At 40.1% G+C, this 26,374-nt stretch overlaps 2 protein-coding genes across 4 annotated transcripts; one reads left to right on the top strand and one right to left on the bottom strand.

Moving 5' to 3' along the window:
• LOC134538146 (transmembrane protein 70 homolog, mitochondrial) lies at positions 1 to 4,955 on the top strand. Of its 2 annotated transcripts, none has more exons than XM_063379187.1 (3): positions 1 to 186; positions 1,890 to 2,264; positions 4,146 to 4,955. In XM_063379187.1, the coding sequence occupies exons 1-3, from the start codon at positions 82 to 84 to the stop codon at positions 4,338 to 4,340; spliced, it is 675 nt and encodes a 224-aa protein (XP_063235257.1). In that variant the 5' UTR covers positions 1 to 81; the 3' UTR covers positions 4,341 to 4,955. The 2 variants fall into 2 exon arrangements, with proteins under 2 accessions (XP_063235257.1, XP_063235258.1); XM_063379188.1 differs by lacking the exon at positions 1 to 186 and adding an exon at positions 286 to 552.
• On the bottom strand, positions 4,952 to 20,670 carry LOC134538145 (probable G-protein coupled receptor Mth-like 3). 2 transcript variants are annotated; one of them, XM_063379185.1, is made up of 5 exons: positions 19,516 to 20,670; positions 16,469 to 16,547; positions 11,777 to 11,961; positions 9,920 to 10,145; positions 4,952 to 7,642 (listed from the first exon to the last, which is right to left on the bottom strand). In XM_063379185.1, exons 1-5 carry the CDS (start codon positions 20,591 to 20,593, stop codon positions 7,285 to 7,287), a joined length of 1,926 nt encoding a protein of 641 aa, XP_063235255.1. In that variant the 5' UTR covers positions 20,594 to 20,670; the 3' UTR covers positions 4,952 to 7,284. The 2 variants fall into 2 exon arrangements, with proteins under 2 accessions (XP_063235255.1, XP_063235256.1); XM_063379186.1 differs by having other exon boundaries at positions 9,962 to 10,145.
• Between the last annotated feature and the right edge of the window lie 5,704 nt (positions 20,671 to 26,374).

Raw genomic sequence — 26,374 nt, 5'->3', positions numbered from 1 at the left:
CTGGAATGTGATGTTTGTAAATAAATACATAATTCTGTACCACGGTTGTGTTGTGGGTTAACTTTGAAGTTTAATTTATAAATGTTACAAGAAGTCGGTATGATTGGTCTCTCCACGATACTATTAAAAAATGGAAGAATGAGTATAAATTTGGGTCATAAGCTGTCAAGTAATTTGTGTCTAAAGGTAAATTAATAATAGAGTGCAGGTATTCTTGTATAAAATTAATTCCCGGTAGAAGGAAACATATTTTTTTGGTATTAATTATCGAGCTACACGGCATTGGTAACATGGATTAGTGGTTCACGGTTATAGATTTGAAACTAGTTATAAAATAATGTAAGAGTGGATTCTCAATGATCCGTCCGTCCGTCCGTCCGTCCGTAAACAAGCCGTTTGATTTACATCTCCGCACGTTTGTCACCATCCTTGGAAATTTGGTGCTACCAACAGACTAGAAGGCTTTCATTGTGGTGAAAATTAGTCTTGTGTAGATTTATTAGATTGATGAATATGAATGTTTTTGATGAATCCATGAACCATTTAAACAACGTATGAATGTTTATTATAAATTATTAAACTTTTTTCTCGTTATATTTTTATGTAGGTAGGTATTGATCTGTAATTAATTAATTACAGTTCAATGTCAGGTCAATTTTTGTATTACACATCAGTTTTTAAAGTGTGTTGAAAAATAATTTTTAAACATGTACTTAATGGATGCAACGGAATACTTAAATAAACTTTATAACTTTTTAAGATAAAAAAAGTTGACGGTAATGCCTTGCTAAAATTTTCTAGGTTATAATTTAATCTGTTCATCTGTAGAAAGAAAAGTCAGAATTACAATAGCTCATAGTTTCTGTCCGACATCTGCCTGTCTGATAGTCTTTCGTCCGTCAATGCCACATGTATTAAGATTTACATGACTATCCATCTAAGTACCAAAATATTTTCCCAAATCAGTGCTACCAAAAATCCATGTTTTTCTCTCAAAATTAATTTTATGATTTTTGCTATTTATGTCATGTTTCTGTATGTATTGTATTATCATATCCTCGTAAAAGTTCAGAATGGCAAAATAATTTTTTGGAACGTGAGTTTTAACTACTCAATGACAATATGCAAAACTCTAGAACGAAAAATACAACTGCACAAGCTTTTATTCTGGTGACAATTGACTGGAACAATCAAACCATAGATACAATCCATTCGTTGGTCCGGCAAAAGTATGAGCTTATTAGGCTTTTGATGGCTGGTGGAATGGAATTTTGTGAGCCATCCGTTTTGACTGCAGGTATTTGTGATGTATTGAAACTTGCGTGCTTTTTAAATGACTGTGGTTTTCTTGTGTTGGTTCCATGTTGAATCGTTGCATGGTTGCATTCCTTGTGTAGTTTATAAACTTGGGCTTGGGTATATATCTGTACCTCGGAGGTAAAGAACCCCATGTCCCTTTTTTCTATCGTTGGACCATGTCCATGATGATATATTTTTCGCTCTCTGCATAGGGTATAGAGCACCAGTACCATTGAAGTCTGAAATTAAATTTTTATATATATATATAAATGCTTACAACAGCATTCCCAGAAAAAATAATTGTCCAAAATTAAAAATTAAACTATTATTTTGAAATTTTTTAATATTATTTTTAAAAAAAAATTAAGAATAATTTGTTAAACAAAGCAATTTCTTCAACTAGCGAAATAAAACTAAATATAAAAATAAATTGAAACAAATAAAAATCTTGTCCGCATAAAAGGAACAGTTATGTGACATAATGTCCTATACCTCTGGGATAGGTGTTTATTTGGTGATCTAGTTGTACAGAGGTGTCGTTCATGAGTGTTTCTCGGTGAAGGGATGTCTGTGTCTGTGCGGTGCCCCAGTGCGTGTGCCACGGCCGTGCGCTGCTGCCGGCGGCCCAGGCGTGCCGTCGCGCCCTCGGCACGGGGAGCGGGCGGCCGGGAGGCGTGGTGGTGTACGAGGGCGCCCTGGCGCGGCAGATCCGTGCCGTGAGGGTGTTCTCGCTCGCGACCAGCGCGACGAGCGTCGCCGCGCAGCCGTTCCTCCTGAAGGAGGTGGCGTCTCTGGGCAGCGTCCCGGCCGTGGTGGCGCTGCTGGGGATGGTGGGCTTCTTTACCGTGGTGACGCCCGTCCTGCTCCACCTGGTGACCAGGAAGTACGTCACGGAGCTGCGTTACGACGCCCGCTCCAACGAGTACACCGCAGCTGTGTTCTCGTTCCTTCTCAGGAAGAAACTGGTAAGAAGTTGCGTCCGTCTTACCGCTTCAGGATGTCTACGGGGTTCCTAATGTTAATGTTACTAAATCCTCCAGAAACTCACAATTTAATTATTAATGTGCGATTAATGGGTTATAGTAATGTCTAAAAGGGTTTATTAATTCTGTAACTAACAGTACCAATAGTGTTTACTTGCAAGCTCCAAAAATAATTGTGGCAATTGTTGCTCATTGACACCGACACATCCTCAGCTTAACGTAAACAGACACCACTTGGATATCCCGAAAAGTCAAAAAGGATTCCTCTGGAGAGTGGAACAGCTCTCAGGTGGACGCGATCCTGCTAGCCCACCCTCGGGAGATGAGGCTGCTATTGAGAGTGCCTACTCTCTCACGTGGATAGGTACTTTTGGAAGCACTCACAGATGGCAGGCGTGTCACGAACAGAAGCGTAGGGATGCAGGGAGTAGTTCAAAATTTGCCCGACAGAGGGGGTGCAGTGTTTTGCGCGGTGATCCGTGCTCCACACCAAGGTGTGTCAGGGGGAAATGGAGGGGTAAAGTTTTGCGCTGAGCTGACAGGCTCAGTGCTGACACGGAAGGGGAGGTTAAGAACTTAGTTGGCCATGACTAACGTGGCACAAGTGGGGCAGAAACCGTTGACAGCCCTGGGAACGGAGGCCATAGGGGGGGGTGGGTGCGAGTTCTAGACGTGTCAGGGGTGTCGGGACAAGACACGGAGAGTGCGAGAAGGCATGAGCATGGACGTGCTGTCTTAGCTCAGTGCTGTGCAAGAGGTGTGAGCTTGTCACGTGAGAGAGAGGAGGCGAGTAATATCCGAGTGGAAAATAGTCATGCTGAAACACCTGGAATGAAAATTAAAATATTAAAGGTCCCAAAAGAATAATTTACATTTGTAATAAAATTACATATTATTACTCTTTGAGTTATTATCATTCCAGAAAATGCTAAACCATTAACTTAAGGGAGAAAAATGTGCCGGGAAATAGCCTAAATGTGGCACATGGTAACAAGATATTTAAAATTTGAACTATGATAATCCTTCTCTTCAGTAAACAATTTTTTTGGTAAAGAGACATTAAATTACTGAATGTTTTATTTCTAAAATATCATAATCATTCTAAAATAATTTGAAAGGAATGATTAATTCAAATAAATTTTATTTAGAACAAATAAAAGGTATATAACTCGTAGGCAGACCTGCCAACTCTCACGATTTTGGTGTGAGGCTCACGATTTTAAGGTCCATCTCACGCCCTCACGCCAAAATAGTATTTCCTCACGATTTTCGGGGCCCCGAGATTTTGTTTGTAAAAGTTACAAAACAAGTTTTACGAAAGCTTACAGTAACGAGTTTCCATCAATACTCGAGTCACGTAAAGGAAGAAATTTTGCGTTTTGTAGCGTGTGCCATGCTGATTTTTCTATCTCGCATAGTGGAAGAGGAGACATTGTGAAACATGTCGCTAAAAAAAAAAATACAGCTAACACGTGAAGTGTATTGCTTCCAATAAAAAATTTAATTTTGCTGTGAACAGTGATAATAGTGTTACACTAGCAGAATTTTATTTTACATCTTTTTTAGTTGTGGCCCTGCATGATCATTACATGACAGCGCTAAATTATGTTCAACTAAATTAAATCTGCAACCTATAATTTGTTGAAATAAATTTTGAAGCAGAGACCATGTAAATTTATGTACAGGTATGTCACTTAAATTTAAAGATTCTCATTTGGTGTTTTTTATATCTAACATGTATTTATGGGCCAGAAAATTTTTATCGAGGACCTCATGATTTTTTAAATTTGAATGTTGGCAGGTCTGCGTAGGTATATTGCTCGTTAAAAATGTGCACTGCAATGTTTTGTACGTTCTGTGTAGATAACGTTCACCCCTGAAGATGTAACAGTTCCCGACGTGCCTGGGATGTTCTCTACGTTCAAAGCGAAAGGCGTTCCTTTGCTTGTCGACCCCAAGTTGTTCGAAGATCCTGAACACTTTGTGAAGATTATGGGCTACGATAAACCGATTGATTTCAGAATGAAGTCGGATGATGATCGGACTTCTCCAAAATAAGTGGTCTTAGAGTGTTGGCATTATATATGAATATTTTGTTGCTCTTCATCGGAAAGGGTAAGTTTGTTTTCTTTGTACAGGAATAGATAGGTGGTACAACATGTAGTGGAAACTTTAAGTTACTCCCAGATTCGCAAATGTGAATGGAACTCAATTAATTGTCGTCCTCCTATTTATTTATTTAGTATTAAATTTGAACATTTGTATTTATTTTGTTTGTGGAATACATTTTTTATTACTTTAGATATTCTTGTTTCAAAAATACAAATATTAATGTCAGTGCCATTACTAAGTGATAAAAGCCATTTTTTATTTGATTGAATTTTTGACTCTATGTTGGTTGCACATGCAGGCACAAAGGGCAATGGTTTGTCTAGCTTATATTCAGGTATCTGTGGATACTATTTTTTTTTATTCAAATTGAATATCAAATTATCAATTATTTTTCGAATAGACTTGTAACATACAGTGAAACTGTTTTTTTTTACGTACACTTCACAGGAGTAAAAAAAATTGATTCAAAATACAGTAAAATTAAAAAAGAGAGGAATATAATTTTATGGAATTATAATATAGAAGTGTAAATTAAATGAAAATAAAATACTTGGCAATGCATTTTCTTATAACATTATTATTTTAAGTTTGAAAATAATTTTGTTCATCCCACTGCATATAAATATGAAATATAAAAACAATGTACACATGTATAATGTTACAGAGATAAATTTTTTTTAATATTTTTTTTATGAATGAGTCCCACTTGGTGAATTTATTGGTAAAACACAATTCATAAAATATTCAATTTGAAATGTTGAATCTAATACCAGATTGTTCACAAATATTGAATATTTTTTCAAAATCATGCAGACCCCCACTTATGGTCTTTATAGCATATATTGCAAGTTGTGGACATAGAGTTCGTATGCCAAGTGGTTTTGGAGCTCACTTCATATGATTTTTGAGATTTATTACTAGGCCTGTGCGAAACTTCGACTAAGTGAATCAATTCAAGCTCTTTTTAATATTTGATTTCGCCAGGAAATTTGCTACGTATACGTTTTATTTGAAGCTTCGGTTATAATCAGGGTTGTTACACATTTTTCAATATGGAAGTCCCTGACTTTTCCATGTTTTTCAGTCTATATGGAAAATTTTCCAGACAATTACATATGATTGTATTCGTAGTTGGTAATTTATATTGGAAAGTTCATGAACTGCAATTTTGTTCGAGCATATTTAGCAGCACGACTATCTGAGAATTTGTATAAGAGATGTCCTTTCAAAAAGTTAATCTCACGTGAATAGTGAAAATTAATTGTAATTCAGTTATTTCGATAGCAAGTACTCTGAAGTAAATCTTAATGTCACAAAATCCACGCTGCTGTTAGTCAACAGGTAACTATTCTCAAAAACAAATATAAGCAAGGGGGAGGGGGGTTGTAGGAAAAGGTGCTAGAGCATAATTATTCAGCCAAAATCTTTAAAAGTCAAGAAAAATTAGTTTGCAACTCAAATGGAAACATGTAATTCAAAATTTTAATAACAATCTGCTATAACTTCTAATAGGTAAAAATTGTTCTAGAGCACCACATTAATTTTTCTATGGTATAATTTTGACTTTATAATTCTGAGATTCTCATATTTTGGTCTGCTACCTGATAAACAATGATGAAGCTTATGAAATTCCCAATAGAGTTGCCAGTAAAAACTTAGGTAGACTTAAAGAAGCATAAAATTAATGAAGAAACAAAATTTTAGAACATTATGGTAAAAAAAAGTGTTTAGGGACTCTGAAAATGTCAGGTAAAACATGATAAGGTCACAAAGTGATGTAAAAAATAATTTTTGTATTGAGAATGCAAATATATGTTTCTGCATTTCACAACTCAGAACTTTCTAATGAAGTTCAATCTTTTTTTAAAAAAAATATTTTGTTGCCTCTGTACAGTGCACGACTTAACAAAATGGATAGCCTAAGAGAATTTTTGTTTACAGACATATATAAAACTTAACACATTCACTCCTTACATCGGCAAGCTGATAAAGAGGTAGTAGTTTAACAACTGTCACATCTTCATTACAAAGCAAAATGAATATATTTTTTTTTAACCCTATGGCTCACATTTTGGGTACGTCTGAATTAACATTTGACGTGAGAGTCTAAACAGCATAGCAATCTTATGTTCTTGAAATTTAGTTTTGGTTTCTTATTTTAAAGCAAAACACCATGTGTAGTAGAAAATAATAGTGACAATGTAACAATAAATACTGATCACTGCTGTAATACATTGTTGTTTTTGTTGTTTTTATAACACCTTAAGAGGGACATTTTCTTTTAAAACACCATTTGAAAAAAATATATCACATACAATGAGAACATCACCAGCCTTAAGTTTTATGACTTGATGTAAGATTTTGGACGCACTCCATTGCTATGCACATGTAATGTCAGTAGAAGAAAACTTCAAAAAAACACAAATGACAAAAAACACAAATTAAGCAAAAAAATTGCTGTTGTCAGGATATAAACACCACACAATACTCCACGACAGGAATATGGTCAACAAACTAAAGAAAAACAAATGTTTGTCGACCATATTCCTGTTGTGGAGTATATTGTGTGGTGTTTAATATCCTGCTGACAACAGCAATTTTTTTTTGTTGCTTCATTAGTGTTTTTTTTTTCATTTGTGTTTTTTTTTGTAGTTTTCTTCTACAGACACGCATGTGCTTTAGCAATGGTGCGTGCGTCCGAAAGCTTACATCGAGTCATGCACTCCCATTGCGCAGATCTTTCGAAGATAATGTCTCAAGTTTTATTTCTTAGCATTTCATCCGGTGTTCCTGACGACCGAAGTGGGAAATCTTTCTAAGGTAATATCTCAAGTTTTATTTCTTGGCACTTCATCCGGTGTTCCTGACGACCGGCGCGGGGAAACCTACGCTACGCGCTCGTCTCCACGATGTTGGAGAGCGAGCTCTTCTTGCGGGGGCTCTTGCCGGAGCACCGGGCGGCGCAGCGTGAGGAGTCGGTGCGCTCCGAGCTGCTGGGCTCCCCCCCTCCCCCCCGGGCCATGCCGGGCCTCGGCACGCACCACGGCGCGAGGGCGTTGAGTCGCGACTGCAGGCGGGCCAGCACCTCGTGCTTGCAGCAGAATATCGCGAAGACGAACGCCGCCCGGAGGACGTTGATCACGTCCGTGGCGTACCAGTAGTAGCCGGGGCCGCCCGCCGCCCAGGAGACGACCTCCATCGTCCACGTCACGCCCATCAGGCAGAACAGCTTCAAGTACAGCATGAACCTGCCGACAGTTAAACACTTTTTAGTTATTTCCTTTATTTGATTGTCTGCGTCACCGCGACGTATTGCTTATAAAAGTGTAGCCAGCGCATCATTCATGTTTGGTTATGTTGCTTCCCGTATAGAGCGCGTGCACGTAGTCGAATATCGATATCTCGCCGAGTGCATACAACGCGCGCTCTCTGTCAGGTGCCGAGTTAACTACATTTGATAGCCCGCATTCTTTCGTGGCAAGTGTGTACTACGACACGTTAGTTCACGTCAGATTCAAGTGGCCTGCGTTCGCGTTAGAGTTTAGGTTTTTCTATTTAAAGTTGAAGAACGGTTTTTGTTTAAGGAATTATTAATATAGATTGTTTGGCGTGCTCTTGTATACTCCACCTTTTTTTAAATAAACGTACTTTCCATGAACGGGTTTTGTTGTTATGAATAACTTTACCTAACAAAACTATTTTTTTTCCGCATAATCTTCGCACCCCTACTTTTCAAACTTGATTTTAGAATCAAATGTGCGACGATTATACGAGAAAACACGGTAACAACACTGAAAAGCGTGTCAACACAACCGACACGCAAGTTAATACTTGACAAAGCACCAAAATTCAATTAAAATCATGAAACATAATTAGCATTTTCAATTAAAACTGAACACTTGCTGACAAATACGTAAATTCAGTGACTGCAATTTATTTAGCATGACACTTGAATCACATTTTATGCAAAAATAAATTGGAAAAAGTTTACTTCTTTATAATCTTACAACTGTTATATGGTAATTAGTAGAGACATGCAAAATTCGCGGATTCATTTCGCGATAGGCTAGCATCAAAACAACTATACCTTCATACCGCTTCTGCGATTGGCCCACATTTTATCCGGGGAACTGTGAGCCAATGGGAAAAACTAAACCATGAAAGTGCCGAATTACGGACAGCCTAGTTGAGACGTCTCACGCGTCAGTAGCCAATGAACAAGTGTCATTTCCGCGAGTATTTAAAGGACTGTGGAGTCTATCCTAGGGGTCAATGAATCCGCGAATTTTGCAGGTGTCTAGTAATTAGTATCTTTGAACATTTAAGTGTCATATTTGTTCAATAATATGCTATATTTTTTAATAAACAGATTTCATATAAAATAAAACCAGTAACACAGAAATCCTTTGCTTTAAAAACAAAATTGGCATGAAAATAAAACCATATAATCTTGTCTCTAGTCATTAAGTGCAATGCATAATAATTAGGAGTAAGATTTTATATATTTTTTTTGAGGACAATATAATTTTTAAAACTGGAGAAGTTGGTGTTATTGTTTTCATTTTCTTTATATGTATATTGTCTTTGTTCATTGAAAACCATGTATTATTCAACAAATATGAAACTAAAATATTTCTTAATAACTATTTCACCAAAATAGATTGTATTTGACATCTGATGCACTTATGTATAGTAAAATTATTTTTAATAAGCATGCCTAAAACAGAACTACTTAGTCAAGCAAATAGAAAATTTTTATGTGTTTGAATTCTCTATTGTAATAATAATAGACAAAATGAGTTAATGGTGGAGGCAAAAATTTCAATTTGTGTTTTGCCTTGCATTTCTGTGCGGTGTATCGACTTCAATTTTAGAGTTCAGCGGGATAATTGACTTCAATTTATATGTTATTTCAGTTTTATCACTATTCACCATTTGCCTCTACTATAAAAAATATATATTTCAAGATGTCAGAATTGCATTAAAATAGTCTCAAGGGGCTATTACTTTTAAAACTTTCTGACCTCACATTTAACAAGTAGGCTTATTCAATTCCTACAATTCGCATCCCCCCCTCCCCCCCTAAACAATAGAAATCACCCCTCCCAAAATTCAAAACTGTGTTCACGCCTGTTATCATCATGTGTGTAGGTCTGGAAATTTGTGTGTGTGTGTGTGTGTGTGTGGGGGGGGGGGGTGGAGGGAAAGTGGGCTTCAACCCCACACAATCCCCTACTTTACTTGCCCTTGTGTTTGCCTCTACTGCCACGTCAATGTTCTTGTCTTGCGGTTTCAGCGTAGGCATCAGCTTAAAGCCAAGTGTGATAGATGTACGTACATCGGCACAGTAAAAAAAATTACTAAAGCACAGATACCAGAAAATGTTTAATTTTGTGTCAAGAAATCCTCTGCAACATTAAATCTAAGTGATATGAAATAAACTACAGTCCAGAGTTATAATTAGATAACTGAATTTTCTACAACTAAACTGAAAAAAAAAAAATAGTAAATTTCACGTTACTTACGTGTCAGATTTACAATTAAGTAGCTGAAAGAAGATGTAGTACCTCTTTTTCACTTTCTCTTCTTCTTTTACTTTTCCGCGGTGGTAGGCGCTCTCCGATTGGCGCAAGACCGCGGTGCTTCTCCTCATCTTGAGTATTCTCACGACGGTGTAGACGAACAGTACCAGGTTACCAAGGAGGAGGCAGGACACCGGTCCATAGAAGTAAACCAGAGTGGCCATGTCGCCTGGGAAAGACAACACGCACACAGTGAACCAAGAATTCGACCAACAAACTTCGACTGTAGGTTTTGAGCAAACAGGGCGCGGATTGCGCCATTGAAAAAAATGTGTGTTTGTGTTTGTTTGTGTGTGTGGAGAAATTTCAAACCCTTTGGGGAGGGGGGGGGGGGGAGAGAATAGTAAAAAAAAACTAATAATCGCAAAATATAAACTTTTTTTTTATCAGTTAACATTAACTGCCACTAAAGTGCAATATTTTGCTTAGTATTTTAGTGTTATAAATATGCATAAAAAAAGATTTTGATAAACCAATTTTAAAACATTTTCTGGGTTAGGGTCCCCAGACCCCCTGGGTGGACACTGTCAAATTCAAAGCCCTAGCTAAGTAAAATTTCTTGGGGGGAAGTAGGGGGCAGTAACTATTGGATGATGGTTGGGCACCCCTGAGTACAAAAAAAAAAAATTAAAAATACTGTCTCTGTTATTTAAAAAAAAAATTGTTCAGCTCCAACTACAAAGGCGTATACTAACTAACCTTGGGAAGAACTTTGAACCTTTAAGTCGTATATGCGATTTCAACTTATTTTTTCGTGATGAACCTGCAACGGAAGTTTGTCGGCCAAATTCCGACTCATTCCGTGTAGTCGCATCCAAGTATGTGAAATAACGGCAGTGAGAAAATTTACGTGTTCTCATGTTTCACTAAGAAAATAAACTCATGATAAGAAACTAGGACACAAAATTTAAAGTAGAATTCTTTAAACCAATGCCGAGCTTGATAAATATACACGCAGATTGAGTTTTAAACTGCATTCATTGATGCGAATTAATCATAGTTTCTGTACCCGCAGTTAGAATTCATTGCCAGAGCAGCTATGTCGATTCCATTTGCAGATAGAAAATTTAAACTATATAATGAAATGGCTCCGATAAAAGAAAAAAAAAAAATACTTAAAAAAAATGAGTAAAAACCGGGGCTTAGGACCTGATTTACGAAAATAAATTTTATTACAATACCGCCCATCCTGTTAAAATTCATCAAACAGTCAGTACTGTGAAGTTTACCTTTGGCTTTGTAAACTTAGGTTCGCCAAGGGAGGCAGCACCGTGGTTACACATTCCGTTCCATGCAAAGTTGGTTATTGAGATCGGGTAGAAAAAAACATTTTGTTGACCAGAGAAAACTCAAGGAATTTGTCTAGAGTAAGATTATGGGAACCAACCCTTCAGTAATATGTTCACGAGTAGAATATAAGTATGTGAGAAGCCTAAGATGTACATCAAGGTCTGTCCCTGCCCGAACACGCCCGAATATTCACCTTCGGACAACCTCGGGATTTGTTTCATTTTTGCGCAGGAAAAATGAATTCAAATATTAAAAGTGGTCGGTAGGTTAACTACGTTAAGACACTTTAAAACACTATGGACGGTTAGTTAGGTTAGTATAGCTACATTAAAATAAACAGAGAAGTATAAATATATATAAATAAACCTGAGGTTGGCCGAAGGTGAATATTCGGGTGTGTTCGGGCAGGGACAAAACTTGATGTACATCTTAGGCTTCCCATAAGTATGTAGTCTATGTTGAAAGCATTTTATGTGAATTTTGTCAATGGCTACTCGCAACATCACTTACTTCCAAACCAGCAATATTTTCTGCCGAACTCTGGTTTGATAGCAGATTCCGGGATCGCAGGGGACAATTCCATGACGATTGTGACGACAGAAATTATCACACAGCTCCCCCATGCGTACAGTGAGTATAGTATGAACCTTTTCTTTTGGCACTTCATGAAGTTGCTCCTCGGTACGTGGAAAGAACTGCAAAAAAAAAAAAAAAAAACACTAAATTAGGGTAAATTAACGATAATTGTATGTGATTTACTATGGTTAACCAAAAGGAGATAACGGTATATAATTTGAACGTTATTATTTGAAAATAGGCTATAGGAAAATACTTGAGTCAACAGTTTGACTGTAAAAATCTAAATGCCGTATAGGCTATGACCTAAGCTTTTCACGCTTAACATATTTTACGTGTATCTGCTAGGACAAAAATAAAAAGGTGGGGGAGGTTGGCTTCAAATGAAGAAGATTTAAAATGTAACCCAAAAAAACACGTAAGACTACATAATAAACTTAAATCCATGTTATTTTTTACTATGCAAATTAAAATACTGTTTACGAAAATAAATGAGTTCATGCAAGTTAGCATCGTCGCACTTACCTTTGGGGTCATGATAAATTTAACTAAAATAAACTCTACATCTCCTTCACTTGAAGAGTGCGTAGTACTAGGAGATCTGAAATTGGAGTACGCTGTTAGAAGTTACAGTGAATTTATGGACTTAATCGATAAAGAATTTTTGAACTGGATATTTGCAGAAACTCATCTGTGTTCTGACTTGTGAGTTGCGTGTTTCGTTTTAAACAACGTAAAGAGACACAAGAAAAATAGAAGAGTTATTGCTGTAGACTTAAAAAAGGTTTTTGGGTGTTTTTTGTATTAATACTTAGATTATTCTTGTGAATTCATGATCAAAGTATGTGAACTCAGTAAATTTTGGAAGGTAACAGTAAATTTACCAAAATCCCTGGATAATTTTTAACCATTGTGTGCTTCGTAAATTTAAATATTCCAGGTGATTATTTTATATTTATGTTCTATGCGGTTGAACTTCTTTTTTTTTGTTGCTGAATTTTCACAAAATGAAAAAAAAAAAAATATGTATCCCATACTATTCCTATAATTAGCTGGCAAAGTTGCATTTTTAACATTTTTGCAATATGGATAAAGATAATGAAATAGAATATAAAAAGGAAATTTTTAGCTTTAAAGTCAATTTTACTGGCTGTTATGTGAAATGAATTAATTTCTTTCAGAAAAAAAATATTTAATTTTACCTGGCCTTTTAAAATCATCAGATTTTTTGAAAGAAGTTGTAGCCATCAGCATTGCGTTCAAACCAAAAATCTTTGTTATTTATTCAATTTTGTTCTCCTTATACATACTGCACAATAATGTAAAAAAAATTCAACTTTGCTAGCTAATTATACACAATTATGCACTATATAACTTTTTTTAAAGTTCGGCTATTAAAAATTTTTACAAGGTAAACATTGTTAAAAAACGTAAAAATAAAATCTTGGCTGTATTCGAATACATAAAGGGTGTATCCACAGCACACACATCCCTACATCCACAAATACAGCTACAATGTAGAGGACACATTTATAATGGATGGATAGTATCCGAATACTTTTACTGCCGTAAACTTAAATAACAATGACCAATTAAAAATATTTAGTCTAGCTTGGATTTGATAAATGTTATTGATCAAAATAAAATATTACTTTTATGAATCTAAAATTATAAAAAAAATATATATATAATAAAATTAAATAGGTGCCCCTATTATTAGCTTAAGTTCACTTTTCAGTAATAGTTATAAAGGTTTTTATTTGTCTATATTTTAGTTGTCACATACGCTTAAAACTTTTAAAACAAATCTTATGCCGAACATCCCAAGTAATGTTGTATACAAACAAAATAAAACAAGTGTCCGAAGCTAGCGGACGTACGGACGCTTCAGTGGATGCGAGTGTCGCATCCCTAGTAGGCTAATCGCGACTTGGAAGCATTTTTGGTATGCATTGTGTGCAAGGGCGTAGGAACCGGGGGGGACAGGGGGACGTGTCCCCCTGAACTTTTTGGGTGGAGGGGACTGTCCCCCCCAACTTTCTAGACCGTGATATTGTTATTTTATAATATTATTCTGCCCAACTTTATTTGTAATTTCTTCACTCATCAACTTTTATCTTAAGGAAACAATAATAATTTTAACATCGATGTATCCAATGGTTAGATATAAAAACTGCTTAAAAAGTGCTATTTTGCACTTTTAAAATCAAAATTTTCCGGTGGAGGACCCCCGGACCCACCGTCTTAGTAAGAGGGGAATGGGTTTACATGACATCAAAATCATTATTTGTCCCCCCCCCCCCCCCAACTTTATGAACACAGTTACGCCAATGATTGTGAGAATTCGGAAAGCATCTCTAAGATGGCCGCGAACACCGCGATGCACTTCTAGTAAATGCCTTAGCTAAGAGATCCATCAGTTGGAACTAGAAAAATTCGCGGTTTCAATGACCACTAGGATAGACTCCACGATTCTCTATGTACTCGGGCAACTATCACCTGGTCATTGGCTACCGACTCGGGACACCTGTTTACTGCGATTCTTATGATTCGATACTTCTTTTGTTGAGTGTTTTCCATTGGCTCAAAGTCCTTGGGGTAAATTGCGGTCCAATCACTGACGCAGCATTAAGCTAAACGAGTTTGGATTCCAGCCTGTCCCGAAAGGAATCCGCGAATTTTTCTGGTCTCTATCCATCAGGCTATAATTTGGATGCAGCTAATGACTTGTAACGGGACATACACTCTTAACGGGCCCGCCTCGTCAGGGGTGTATCTGTGTCGGCGAGGCGGGATGATAAGCGCGACGCTCGCTGGTGCTTCTAGCGCGGTGTCTCCTCTGGACTGGCGCGCAGTCTTCTCGTCGTGCATATGAGCGGTGACCGTAACATCATATGGCGGAGAAATGAAGATTAGGTGTAATGCAAGTCCCTTGAGTGCTTTCAAGAATCTGTACTGGTTGTTTTACACCTAAAATTTACCCTGAAAACATGCATTTTATCCATTTTAACTTTTATAAAAACACAGTTTAAAATTTTAACCCGAAATAAAAAGTTCTTTTCGGCCCTCGGCGAATTCTTAAATGCTTTTCGTAAGCAGACCCCACTCGGATATCTTGAGTAGTTTTGAAAACACGTTGTTTTCCCTGAAGCTCTGCGCACCGTGTGTGTTCCCGTGTAGGCGGGGGCCTTAAGGCGACAATTTTTAACAGTGTACGTGCACAAATTAAAATAATTTTTCCTTGACGTGAGATAGGAACAGAGAAAAGCCATCCTCGGGTTCAAGTGTCTGAACAAGTGAACTCACACAATCTCTAATTGTAGGGAAACCTTTTCACAGAGCCAAACGCCCGATCGTGCATCTTCGGTTTTTTTGTTGTTCATTGTAAATGTGTTTATAAAATAATACTAATGGTCAATTAGGTTAGGTTAGCTACATTATAAATACTTTAAAACATTGTGCACGGTTGATTTGGTTAGGATAGCTACATTAAAGATACAAAAAAAAGAAGCGAGCATGCACTTCGGGGAACTTCGGGTGTGGCTCTCTCGTCTGTGAAATGAAGGCTTTCCGGAGTTGCGTAGCCGTACGTGAGACGCATAAAAAAAAACCCAAGAGAAACAAACGTGTTTCGTGTGCTTCATATCAGGAAGCACTGTTCACTGTCGCAACAACATGAATGGAAAGGGGAGAGGGGAATCGTTATTTCCTGTGGTTATTTTCTCTGGAAACTAGGCCACGGATGTGGTTTATAAGGACGAAAGTGCTGCGGCATTAAGTCACACGCACTGGGCGTTTCATCACCAAGGATGGACGAGTGAGTGAGTAAATGAATGACCCATTGCTTAACATCTCGACGACCACGATGTCATAAGTGAAGTGGTAATGAGATGAGTATGAAGCATTGGCGAAAGTAACCGTGTTGGTAGGCGCTTGATTTATGTGTTTTTTTTTAAGGGAGGGGGGAAATGGATGAGTTCCTTGAAGAAGGAAAAAAAAAACCCTCTTGAAAATAATTTAAGCCATCCGTCACCAAAGTGGGTAATTTTTTTTTTTAAAGCAGTTGTGTCTTAAGTGGGATAAGGCCCTGCCATCTTGTATTTACCCCTATTTTTGCAATGTTTATAATTTTGAACTGTTTATCCCGATTTTTGACATGTCAACGCATAAATAAATGCCTCCCAGACCTTATATGCCTTGTTGAAACCTCATACTTAACTAGCAGGCTCTAGTCTGTAGGTGCAGCGTGGAAACACATTATTTCACGCTGTCATGAAAACCACGCCAGTTCACAAAGTGTTGACTTCAACAAGTAGCATAAAGCCAAGTCCTCTGCCATGACAAACCAAAGATTTAGCACGGGAAGCTTTACTGCCAGCGGTATCAAAATATTTAAAATCGCAAGATGGTAACGCCAAATCCCCGTTCAGATCCCCCAACGGAAATACTAACGAAATCACCGTATGGGGATCGAACTTTGCTTTAAAGGAAATAACTGTTATCATCGCCAACTGAAGGGTTCCGCAACGGCAAGAAGACAGCGCCCGTGTGCATAGAGGTGACGGGTTAGCTGACAACGCGAGCGAGAGTCGCCCTTATCGTTCCTCCTTGCTGTTGCAACTCTACCTGAAGCTCCATGCGATGTCGATGCACATGACGTTCAACCAAAAAATGGCCGCCAGGAAGGAGAACTGGATGGTGTACGCTGAAACAAAAGCAAGAACAACTACCTGAGCAAACAATTAAAATTACTCGCCAGATATGCCCAAATTTAAATTAGTGACGAGGGTCAATCAAATCCTTTGAATTCTCAAATACAATTGAATTTTTATTTTTCGGAAGATGTATTATACGGAAAAAAAAAAAACAATTTTGAATAATCATCTAAGAAAGAGAAAGTAAAAACAAAAAAATTTACCATTAGCACACGTGTAGCTATAGTTAATAAGGACAGAAACAATCAAAGATTAAAAATATAATCAAGAAATAAACATCATTAATTTTTCAAATCATCGTTCTCGCAAGCAAACACCATGAACAATATTTCTGAGTACGGTCGATTATTCGCGAAGGCCATTGGTGATGACAGTTCAATTGCTGCGGTCGGTAACTACAAAACAAGTTTCTTTCCCGTAACCGCGTTCAGTGTACCTAAGAGATGTTTTGCTGAAAAGTAGGTACTAATCAGAAGAAATAAAAGATTGCACATGCCAGTAATGATACTGAACTATTCTCGGTTTTTGCACGTAGGGCTATTATTAGTTTGTGATTTGCTTACATAAATATCAAAATCAGATGTAAACAATGGCACGGAATTTTGTTTACAGGCGGAACTTCAATATACACAAATTTTATGTAAAGTCTGGAAATTCTGCTAAACCCCTAGGTACTGAATTGGATCCCAGACATACGAAGTGCTGTGAGATTAATCTCGACAAATTGCCAGTTGCATATGATTTCAGCTTTTTAACATAGTGTTTTGGTTGTTTCGTACAGAAAAACAATTTTCTTTTTTCTTTTTAAGTAATACGTTTAATATTACCAGCAACGAGCGACCACGAAAAAAGTCAAAGTTTGCCAACATTTACTTTCGAAAAGTCAAGCACTTTCAGGTTGTTAGGTTGCCTCAAAATTCGGCACATGTTCTTGGACTACCAAAGAAAATAAAGAGCATTGGTTATACGTTATAGCATTGAGTTGCCATTTTTTATCTTCCTTGGCTCCACTTATGCGGACAATTACCTGGTTGGGGAAATCTGATTACCACAGGCGACACTTATTTTGGTCAAAGGAATGTAAAGTAAATAAATAAATAAGTATAAATAAAAATTAAAAATATTAGTTTTAAGTTGTTAATGGCGGCTGTGATGGCTGGCTATCTCCTTGGGTGTTCAGTTGGTGGAGAGCCAGAATGAGATTAAGCAACTTAAGCAGGCATTTAGCCTTACAATTTGGCATCAAAGTCAATCCCCCAGGCAGGAGGTCAAGGGCCCATGGACCAGGTACTCCAAAGCAACCTGCGATGAGTATCCTAGTGGTGCTCATTCCTCGCTCCGAGAGACGCACCGAGGACTCACTCACTCCCTGCTCCAGGAGACGCACTGAGGACTCACTCCTCGCTCAGAGAGATGGACGGAGGACTCACTCCTCGCTCAGAGAGATGGACGGAGGACTCACTCCTCGCTCCGAGAGAAGGATGGAGGACTCACTCCTCGCTTCGAGAGACGCTCCGAGGACTCACTCACTCACTCCCTGCTCCAGGAGACGCACAGAGGACTCACTCCTCGCTCAGAGAGATGGACGGAGGACTCACTCCTCGCTCAGAGAGATGGACGGAGGACTCACTCCTCGCTCCGAGAGACGGACGGAGGACTCACTCCTCGCTCCGAGAGACGCACCGAGGACTCACTCACTCACTCCCTGCTCCAGGAGACACACTGAGGACTCACTCCTCGCTCAGAGAGACGGACGGAGGACTCACTCCTCGCTCCTAGAGACGGACGGAGGACTCACTCCTCGCTCCGAGAGATGGATGGAAGACTCACTCCTCGCTCAGAGAGATGGACGGAGGACTCACTCCTCGCTCAGAGAGATGGACGGAGGACTCACTCCTCGCTCCGAGAGAAGGATGGAGGACTTACTCCTCGCTCCGAGAGACGCTCCGAGGACTCACTCACTCACTCCCTGCTCCAGGAGACGCACCGAGGACTCACTCCTCGCTCAGAGAGATGGACGGAGGACTCACTCCTCGCTCAGAGAGATGGACGGAGGACTCACTCCTCGCTCCGAGAGACGGACGGAGGACTCACTCCTCGCTCCGAGAGACGCACCGAGGACTCACTCACTCACTCCCTGCTCCAGGAGACACACTGAGGACTCACTCCTCGCTCAGAGAGACGGACGGAGGACTCACTCCTCGCTCCTAGAGACGGACGGAGGACTCACTCCTCGCTCCGAGAGATGGATGGAAGACTCACTCCTCGCTCAGAGAGATGGACGGAGGACTCACTCCTCGCTCAGAGAGATGGACGGAGGACTCACTCCTCGCTCCGAGAGAAGGATGGAGGACTTACTCCTCGCTCCGAGAGACGCTCCGAGGACTCACTCACTCACTCCCTGCTCCAGGAGACGCACCGAGGACTCACTCCTCGCTCAGAGAGATGGACGGAGGACTCACTCCTCGCTCAGAGAGATGGACGGAGGACTCACTCCTCGCTCCGAGAGACGGACGGAGGACTCACTCCTCGCTCCGAGAGATGCACCGAGGACTCACTCACTCACTCCCTGCTCCAGGAGACACACTGAGGACTCACTCCTCGCTCAGAGAGACGGACGGAGGACTCACTCCTCGCTCCTAGAGACGGACGGAGGACTCACTCCTCGCTCAGAGAGATGGATGGAAGACTCACTCCTCGCTCAGAGAGATGGACGGAGGACTCACTCCTCGCTCCGAGAGAAGGATGGAGAACTCACTCCTCGCTCCGAGAGACACACCGAGGACTCACTCACTCACTCCCTGCTCCAGGAGACGCACCGAGGACTCACTCCTCGTTCAGAGAGACGGACGGAGGACTCACTCCTCGCTCCTAGAGACGGACGGAGGACTCACTCCTCGCTCCGAGAGACGCACCGAGGACTCACTCCTCGCTCCGAGAGATGCACCGGGGACTCACCGACGAGGCAGCAGGCCAGGTGTGGCAGGCGCCCGCCGAGCTGGCCGGCCGACAGCGCCACGTAGAAGGCTAGCAGGCTGGAGGTGTGCGCCACGAGGTGCCTGGCGTGGCCGCCCCTCTGCGGCAGCATTAGCTGCACCAGCAGCGTGGCGGCCAGGAATGCCGCCCCCAGCACGGACAGCGCTCCGTACAGCCGCACCGCCCCCGGCACCGCCGCCGCTCCCGCCCCGCACGCCATCACGCGGTCCCGCGCCGCGCAGAACCGTCGCGGCGGCACCGGCGCCGACCCCTGCACCTCGAGCGAGCCGTCTGCCTGCACCGCGGTGACGGCGGTCCTCGAGAGCGTGTACATGGGCGCGCTGGGCCCGCAGAAGTTGGTCCCGTGCACGACGGCGAAGTCCCCGGGGTTGACCCCGTCGGCGAAGCCCACGGGCCAGAGTTCGTCCTCGCCGTCGGCCGCGCCCGGCTCGCAGTTGGAGCTCCCTCGAGCCACCGACAGCGCGTGGCCCGGGGGGCAGCACCTCCTGAGGCACGGCAGGAACTCGCAGGGGCACGATGTAACCACTGACACTTCTTCCCCGCCGGCCAGAGACACGCCGTCCGCGCAGAAGGACCGCGGCGGGAGGAGCCTCCTGGTCGCCCGGTCCAGCAGCGACCCGTCGTCCAGGTACGCGAAGTCCTCCGGGTCGACGAACACGTTCGCCGAGCTGCTGCCGCAGAAGACGTAACCCTCGTCGCCGACCCTCCCCAGGAAGCGGTCCTCGTCGGAGAAGAACCCGGGTATCGCCTCTCGGGTCTCCGCGGAGAGTGCCGTCGCGCCCTGCGGCAGCCACCAGGGATGCCTCGCCGATCCTTCGCCACCGGTCGACGCGTGGCCCACGCAGCGCTGGAAGCTCACGTCCAGCTGCCGGTCGAAGGGGCAGCACTTGAGGAACACCGGCTCCAGCGCGCGGGCCGAAGACAAGACCAACACGAGCGCGAACATCTCCACTTTCTTCCGAACGACGTCCCGAGCGGGGAAAAAGGTCACATCACTAAACCAGCGCCTGGATACTGTGCTACTGTTCTCCTCAAGCATTCAAGTCCCCACGGAGCTGCCGGTGGTGGGACATCGCGGAGACGTGCTGGCGGGACTCGTCGGCGCCGGTCAACTGCGGGAACTCCTGAGCTAACGACACTCAGCCCGACCTTGGCTAGCGACTTCTTCCCCCACCACCTCGGCGCGCGCCTGCTGGGCCGGTTACCCCCTCCCTTCCTTCCTCCATGGAGGTTACCTGGGTATTCCCCCCCTCTTTCCCCTCTTGCACTGGGTCAACTCGCTCTGGCCTCCACAACAGCTCGACGCTGCTATTACCAAGCGACCGTGTGTCTGGAAGACCGGGGAAACCAAACGTTGTTTGTCTGTTCCCCAGTACTATCATCGACTACACCGCCATACGTGGGGAAGCCTTATTTTCACAGACGAGAGAGCCAAACGTCCGATCGTGCATCTTCGGTTGTTTTTTTTGGTTCGTTGTAAATAAATATGGCGGTGTTGACAAAAGGATACTAATGGTCAATTAGGTTAGGTTAGCTACATTATAAATACTTTAAAACATTGTGGACGGTTGATTTGGTTAGGATAGCTACATTAAAGATACGGAAAAAAAGCATGAACTTCGGGTTTTGGCTCTTTCGTCTGTGAAAAGAAGGCTTCCCCCATACGTGAACCGTGATCGATAGTTGTCGACGATGGAATATATAGAATAAATCGATTATAAAAGATATAAAGATAACTAACTATCAGTCTCGCAAAGTTGAGTATTTATAATAATAAAAATTCCTCAGGTCTTGTTTATTTGCTAGAATGCTCGATACAGTTTTATAATATTGAAAGTTTTTTTTTTGTTTCAAAAACAGTTATTTTTTACATTATAGACTATTCTATACCTGATTATTTTATTCAGTTATTATAGAAGTGATAAGGCGGTAACAGATTACCGTAAAAAAACACAAAGAAGCAGTAATATTAAATAATAATTTATGTTTTTATTACTATTTATTATTTAATTATAAAATTTTTAATCCGTCGTAAACATTTAAATAATTTTTTACCACTCTTTTGTTAGCTTGACCTGTATGTATGAATGGGCTATGGAAATGGGCTATGTAAAAAAATCTTTCCAATCAATTTTTTTTTGCCCATTTTTAGACTTCCGAATGTATTGAAATTTTGCATACGTTCATATAAAGAACCGATGACATTACGAAAATTAAAGAAGACAGCACCTCACGCTTTTAGTTTTTACAGGCTTATGGTACATTATTTGGCTGTTGAACAAAAAACTTAAATTAAAATTTTATTGTTTAATTTTTAGTTCATTTAACGATAAAATAGTTTTTTTTTCTTAAGTTTTTAACTTATAAGTTTATAATGAATATGAGTAACCGAAAAAAAAATTAAAAATAATAAATATGAGTGATTAAAGTCTTTATTTGTTACAATGAACTTAAAATTATTCATTAATGTTCACGTAATCTAGCCATTTCAGCAAATACGTGAACAATACATAGAACTTTTCTTGTTATCTTAAAGCAATCAAATTCTACTGGGAGACCATGTGACTTATTGCTACTTTGCTGTTACGACAGCTGAGAGACGGTATCCCAAATAAACAACTGCATAATCTACAGTGTAGCCATGAATTTTATGCACGGTAGATGTCCAACTCAGTATTAATGGCAACATTCGCCTTTCAGCAGTACCATAGTTATATTTCGCTGGGAACTGAATGGCTATTGGTTTCATTATATGTACACCATCTGTGCCGAAATCAACACGGACTTATGGAATGTCCGTATAAGTTACACATGATCATAGGCGTGCGCAGGACTTCAGTAGTGGTGGTGCCAGATTACACAACAGCCCTGTCATTCACTGACCCCGAGCCTAAAGTGGGGTGTCCGGAGGTCCTTCCCCGAAAAAATTTGGATTTGAAAGCGCAAAATGGTGCTATTTAAGGTGTTTCCGAACAAAAACATTAAATACACAGATGTAAAAATGTTAACTTTTTTTATGACAAATTATGGCCTTGAACGTTATAATCACCAGGAAAACTACTAAACTATTTACAGTTTCAAGCTTTGTTGAGCCACAAAGTAAATTGCACGAATTGTTTGCACGGAATTCATGCTGGTGGCTTTGAAAAACCGTACTTACATGTTTTCTGAAGACACCAAACAAATGCTAGAAAAAACATTCTCAAATGATAAGTTTTAAAATCAACAAAGTTTTTCTAACATACCGTAAATATGTAAAATATTAAAATAATAAAAATACACAAATAAGAGTGGGCAAAATTTTTAACTTTTGGAATACAACAAAAATGTTTTGTTGGCGACTGCATATAAGTCATCGAGTAAGCCTATCCTTTTAAATAACTAAACTCACTCTCTTTTTTTAAATAAACCCTGGCGGACGGCGGCTATTATTCCGTGCGCCTGCCGAGTGGAGTGAACAGTGGACACCGAGCGCGCATTCTATGTAATTCGAGGAGAACTATGAGAAGTATTTACATTTCAGAAGTTTCGTAGCCGCGGCCCGCGTGTACAACACAAGTAATTGCAACTGGCTTGTTTCCGTGTGTATAGTTGGTTCTATTGATAATTGATATACTGATAGTGTTATGAGCACATATCTTTAACTCGACACGATTGGAAAACATATTTTTTTGGAAATAATACGGATTTTTGTAAGTATGTACTATTCATGTTTGTAAAAAACAAAATAACGTTAACCCTAATGGTGGTGCCAAGGCACCTGTGGCACCTACCGTGCGCACACCTATGACATGATCACGTTCGAAGAGTGGCCAGATAATTTCAGATATAGTACCCATATCGCCATTAAGCACCCCAGGTACATTTTCCACCATAATCCGACCTCATAAACAATATATATTAAAAAATAATATAGTTTTAAAATTTTCTATATTTAGGGGCATTATTCCTAATCCCCCCTCACAGTGGGAGAAAGTAGAACCCCGGGCACATTTTCCACAATGACCCAACCTTTTGGATCGGAAACACTCCAAATAGAAAATCATTGATTTTTAAAATTTTCAAAATTTAGGTGTGCAGTCGACCCCGGGGCAAATTTCCACCATTCCCCGACTTCACGCATACACAAAAAGCATGGTTACTACCCGCATCTCAAAATAGGTTTTTTTTACCCTCTGACCCCCCTCCCACCGAGTCCCACTTAATTTCCCTCTTAGTTCTAAGGTCTTAAGGCCCCCGCCCACCCGGACACACACGCGGTGCGCAGAGCTTCAGGAAAAACAACGCGATTTCAAAACTACTCAAGATATCCGAGTGGGACCTATTTACGAATAGCATTTAAGAGTTCGCTGAGGCCCGAAAAGTACTTTTAATTTCGGATTAAGTTTTTAAACTGTATTTTTAGAAGCGTTAAAATGCCTAAAACGCGTGTTTTCAGAGTAATTTTTAGGCATAAAACAATCAGTACAGGTTCTTGAAAGCACTTAAGGGGCTTGCACAACACCTTTATCTTCATTTCTCCGCCATATAATGTTACGGTCACCGCTCAAATTTCACAGTTATCCTGTGACGACGAGACGAATGCGCGCCAGTTCAGAGACTTGCGCTTAGAGGCTATACCGCGCTGGAAGCACCAGCGAGCGTCGCGCTTCACTAACACACATACACCCCTGACGAGGCGGGCCCCTTAAGTTATCAAATTATTGCGTTGTCAAAGGTTATTTATATATGTGCAAAATTTAAACACATTCGGACATCGAAAAGTGGTTGAAAATTTTAATGGCAAGATGTTATTACATAATCAATTCGTTCATACACACAGGTCAAATTATATAAGCGTGGTAATAAAATTGCAAGTTTTTTAAAATTTCTTGTAATTGTACTTCTAATTTGGTTTTATACACTATTTTCTTTTTTTTTTAATGTGAAATGTAAAATTTATAGAAGAGACGATAAATGAATAAATAACATGTCCTTAGCACTTAAATTTAATCGTGAATAAACTCTGTACTCGTAAAATTTTACAAATCTACGAAGATAACTGGATAAATTTGTCAACAGTGTAGTTGGTAAATTCAAGGTTAAAAATTTTTTTACAGTGCTTTAAACCTTTGGGATAAAAATGACTGAATGTTATTTTTCCGCCGTTGGCCTCTCTGGAATCACTAACACTGAGCGATAAAAAAAAATCGGCTGCTAGACTGGGAATGAGGTTTGTTTGTTGCTTGCATGCCAAGGACACATAAAATAAAAAAACAGCCACATGGAACGGAAATGGCCACACGGCTGCGTCGTTGCAGCCACAAAACGTTCGCGTAAACATAAGCGTATCCGCAAGGTCATCCCGAACGATACGAAGTAGATAATTATAAACAGCAGACAGCCGTGGCAGTTGCTGATGTTGGGGAAACCTTCTTTTCACAGACGAGAGAGCCAAACGCCCGGTCGTGCATCTTCGGTATTTTTTTCGTTCATTGTAAATGTGTTGATAAAAGGATACTAATGGTCAATTAGGTTAGGTTAGCTACATTATAAACACTTTAAAACATTGTGGACGGTTGATTTGGTTAGGATAGCTACATTAAAGATACGGAAAAATAAGCGAGCATGAACTTCGGGGAACTTCGGGTTTTGGCTCTCTCGTCTGTGAAAAGAAGGCTTCCCCTGCTGTTGGACTTTGCGGAAGTCGAAGTTTCGGTGTCCGACGCGAAGTTTCGGAATGGTTTCATGCAGTTTATTCGTCAACACAGGAGTGGACTTACTTGAGGACCTGCCACACTGAAAAAATATTTGTATCCAATAGAGTTGGAGTGGCAGGATTGGACGGAAAATGGCTTCCAAATTTCGCCCCCAAATAAATGTGGACAGATAACCTCAAATACGCTTTAAATCATGTCGCACTTTTTAAAAGTTTAATTTTGGTCTGAGCTGTCTCAAATATTTCAATTTTAATCGCATTTTGAAATTGAATTACGCATCACATTGCTGATGAAATTTTTTTCACTTGATATGCTATTTGTGCATTTTTTAATTTCTTAAACATATATACATTTAACTCACAATAATATTCGTTACATAATAAAAATAAATGTTCAGTGATATTTTTAAAGTTATAAAAACATAATTTCCTTTTCACACATAATTTTTTTTTTCGCATACGGTAATTCATACTAACATTTTTTTATAACCTCTTTGATCGCCCATGTGTTCACCATTTTAAAGATTCGTTGTGACGGAAATGGATGTAATTTCCGTTTTTCACTAGGCACGATTTTGATTGGCCGACTGCATCCAACACCAACATATTTTAAAGCATGTCCTTTATATATATATATTTTTTTTTTGACAGAAACTCAAGTCATCCAACTTATCAAACAAACATTGCTGAGATAGTGAAGTTAACACTGACGTCATAACCCTCGAACTGTATTTGACGCGATATACTGGAAGGTGTCGGAAGCAAAAATGTGACGGTGTGACAGGGCCTTTACCTAGGAATTACCCCCAATTAAACGGAAGTCGAATATTTTGCAAAAAAAAAAAAAAAAAAAAAAAAAAAACCTATTTTTACGCACATTTTAACGCACTTTGAAAGTTTTAAAAAGTCTTCATCAAAAGAGTAAAGAGAAAGAAAAAAAATATTTTGTAATTTATACAGTTTTTTTGAAGTGAAACTTGTTTGCTGAGGGGCCTACACTTTTCTAGCGTTACGAAAATTAATGGGCATAGTTAGGATCGTGAGGGGAACAGAAAAGTACGTGGTGGGGTAACCGGAAGTAGACGAGATGGCAGGGGAGGGATAGAAATGACGCAGCAGTGA

The sequence above is a fragment of the Bacillus rossius genome, chromosome 13, assembly GCF_032445375.1.
Source record: "Bacillus rossius redtenbacheri isolate Brsri chromosome 13, Brsri_v3, whole genome shotgun sequence".
Taxonomy (NCBI): domain Eukaryota; kingdom Metazoa; phylum Arthropoda; class Insecta; order Phasmatodea; family Bacillidae; genus Bacillus; species Bacillus rossius.
Note: the sequence above shows the minus strand (reverse complement) of the source record. Positions and strands in the feature narration are given on the sequence as shown.

Excerpts from the sequence above, each read along its gene's own strand:
- LOC134538145 (XM_063379185.1), bottom strand. The coding sequence starts at position 20,593 with ATGCTTGAGGAGAACAGTAGCACAGTATCCAGGCGCTGGTTTAGTGAT. Across the intron at positions 10,146-11,776 it reads AAAATATTGCTGGTTTGGAA|GCGACATGGCCACTCTGGTT; the intron begins GTAAGTGATGTT and ends TGTCTTTCCCAG. Across the intron at positions 7,643-9,919 it reads CTTAATTGTAAATCTGACAC|GTTCATGCTGTACTTGAAGC; the intron begins GTAAGTAACGTG and ends AACTGTCGGCAG.
- LOC134538146 (XM_063379187.1), top strand. The coding sequence starts at position 82 with ATGTTACAAGAAGTCGGTATGATTGGTCTCTCCACGATACTATTAAAA. Across the intron at positions 187-1,889 it reads CAAGTAATTTGTGTCTAAAG|TGCGTGTGCCACGGCCGTGC; the intron begins GTAAATTAATAA and ends GCGGTGCCCCAG. Across the intron at positions 2,265-4,145 it reads TCCTTCTCAGGAAGAAACTG|ATAACGTTCACCCCTGAAGA; the intron begins GTAAGAAGTTGC and ends CGTTCTGTGTAG.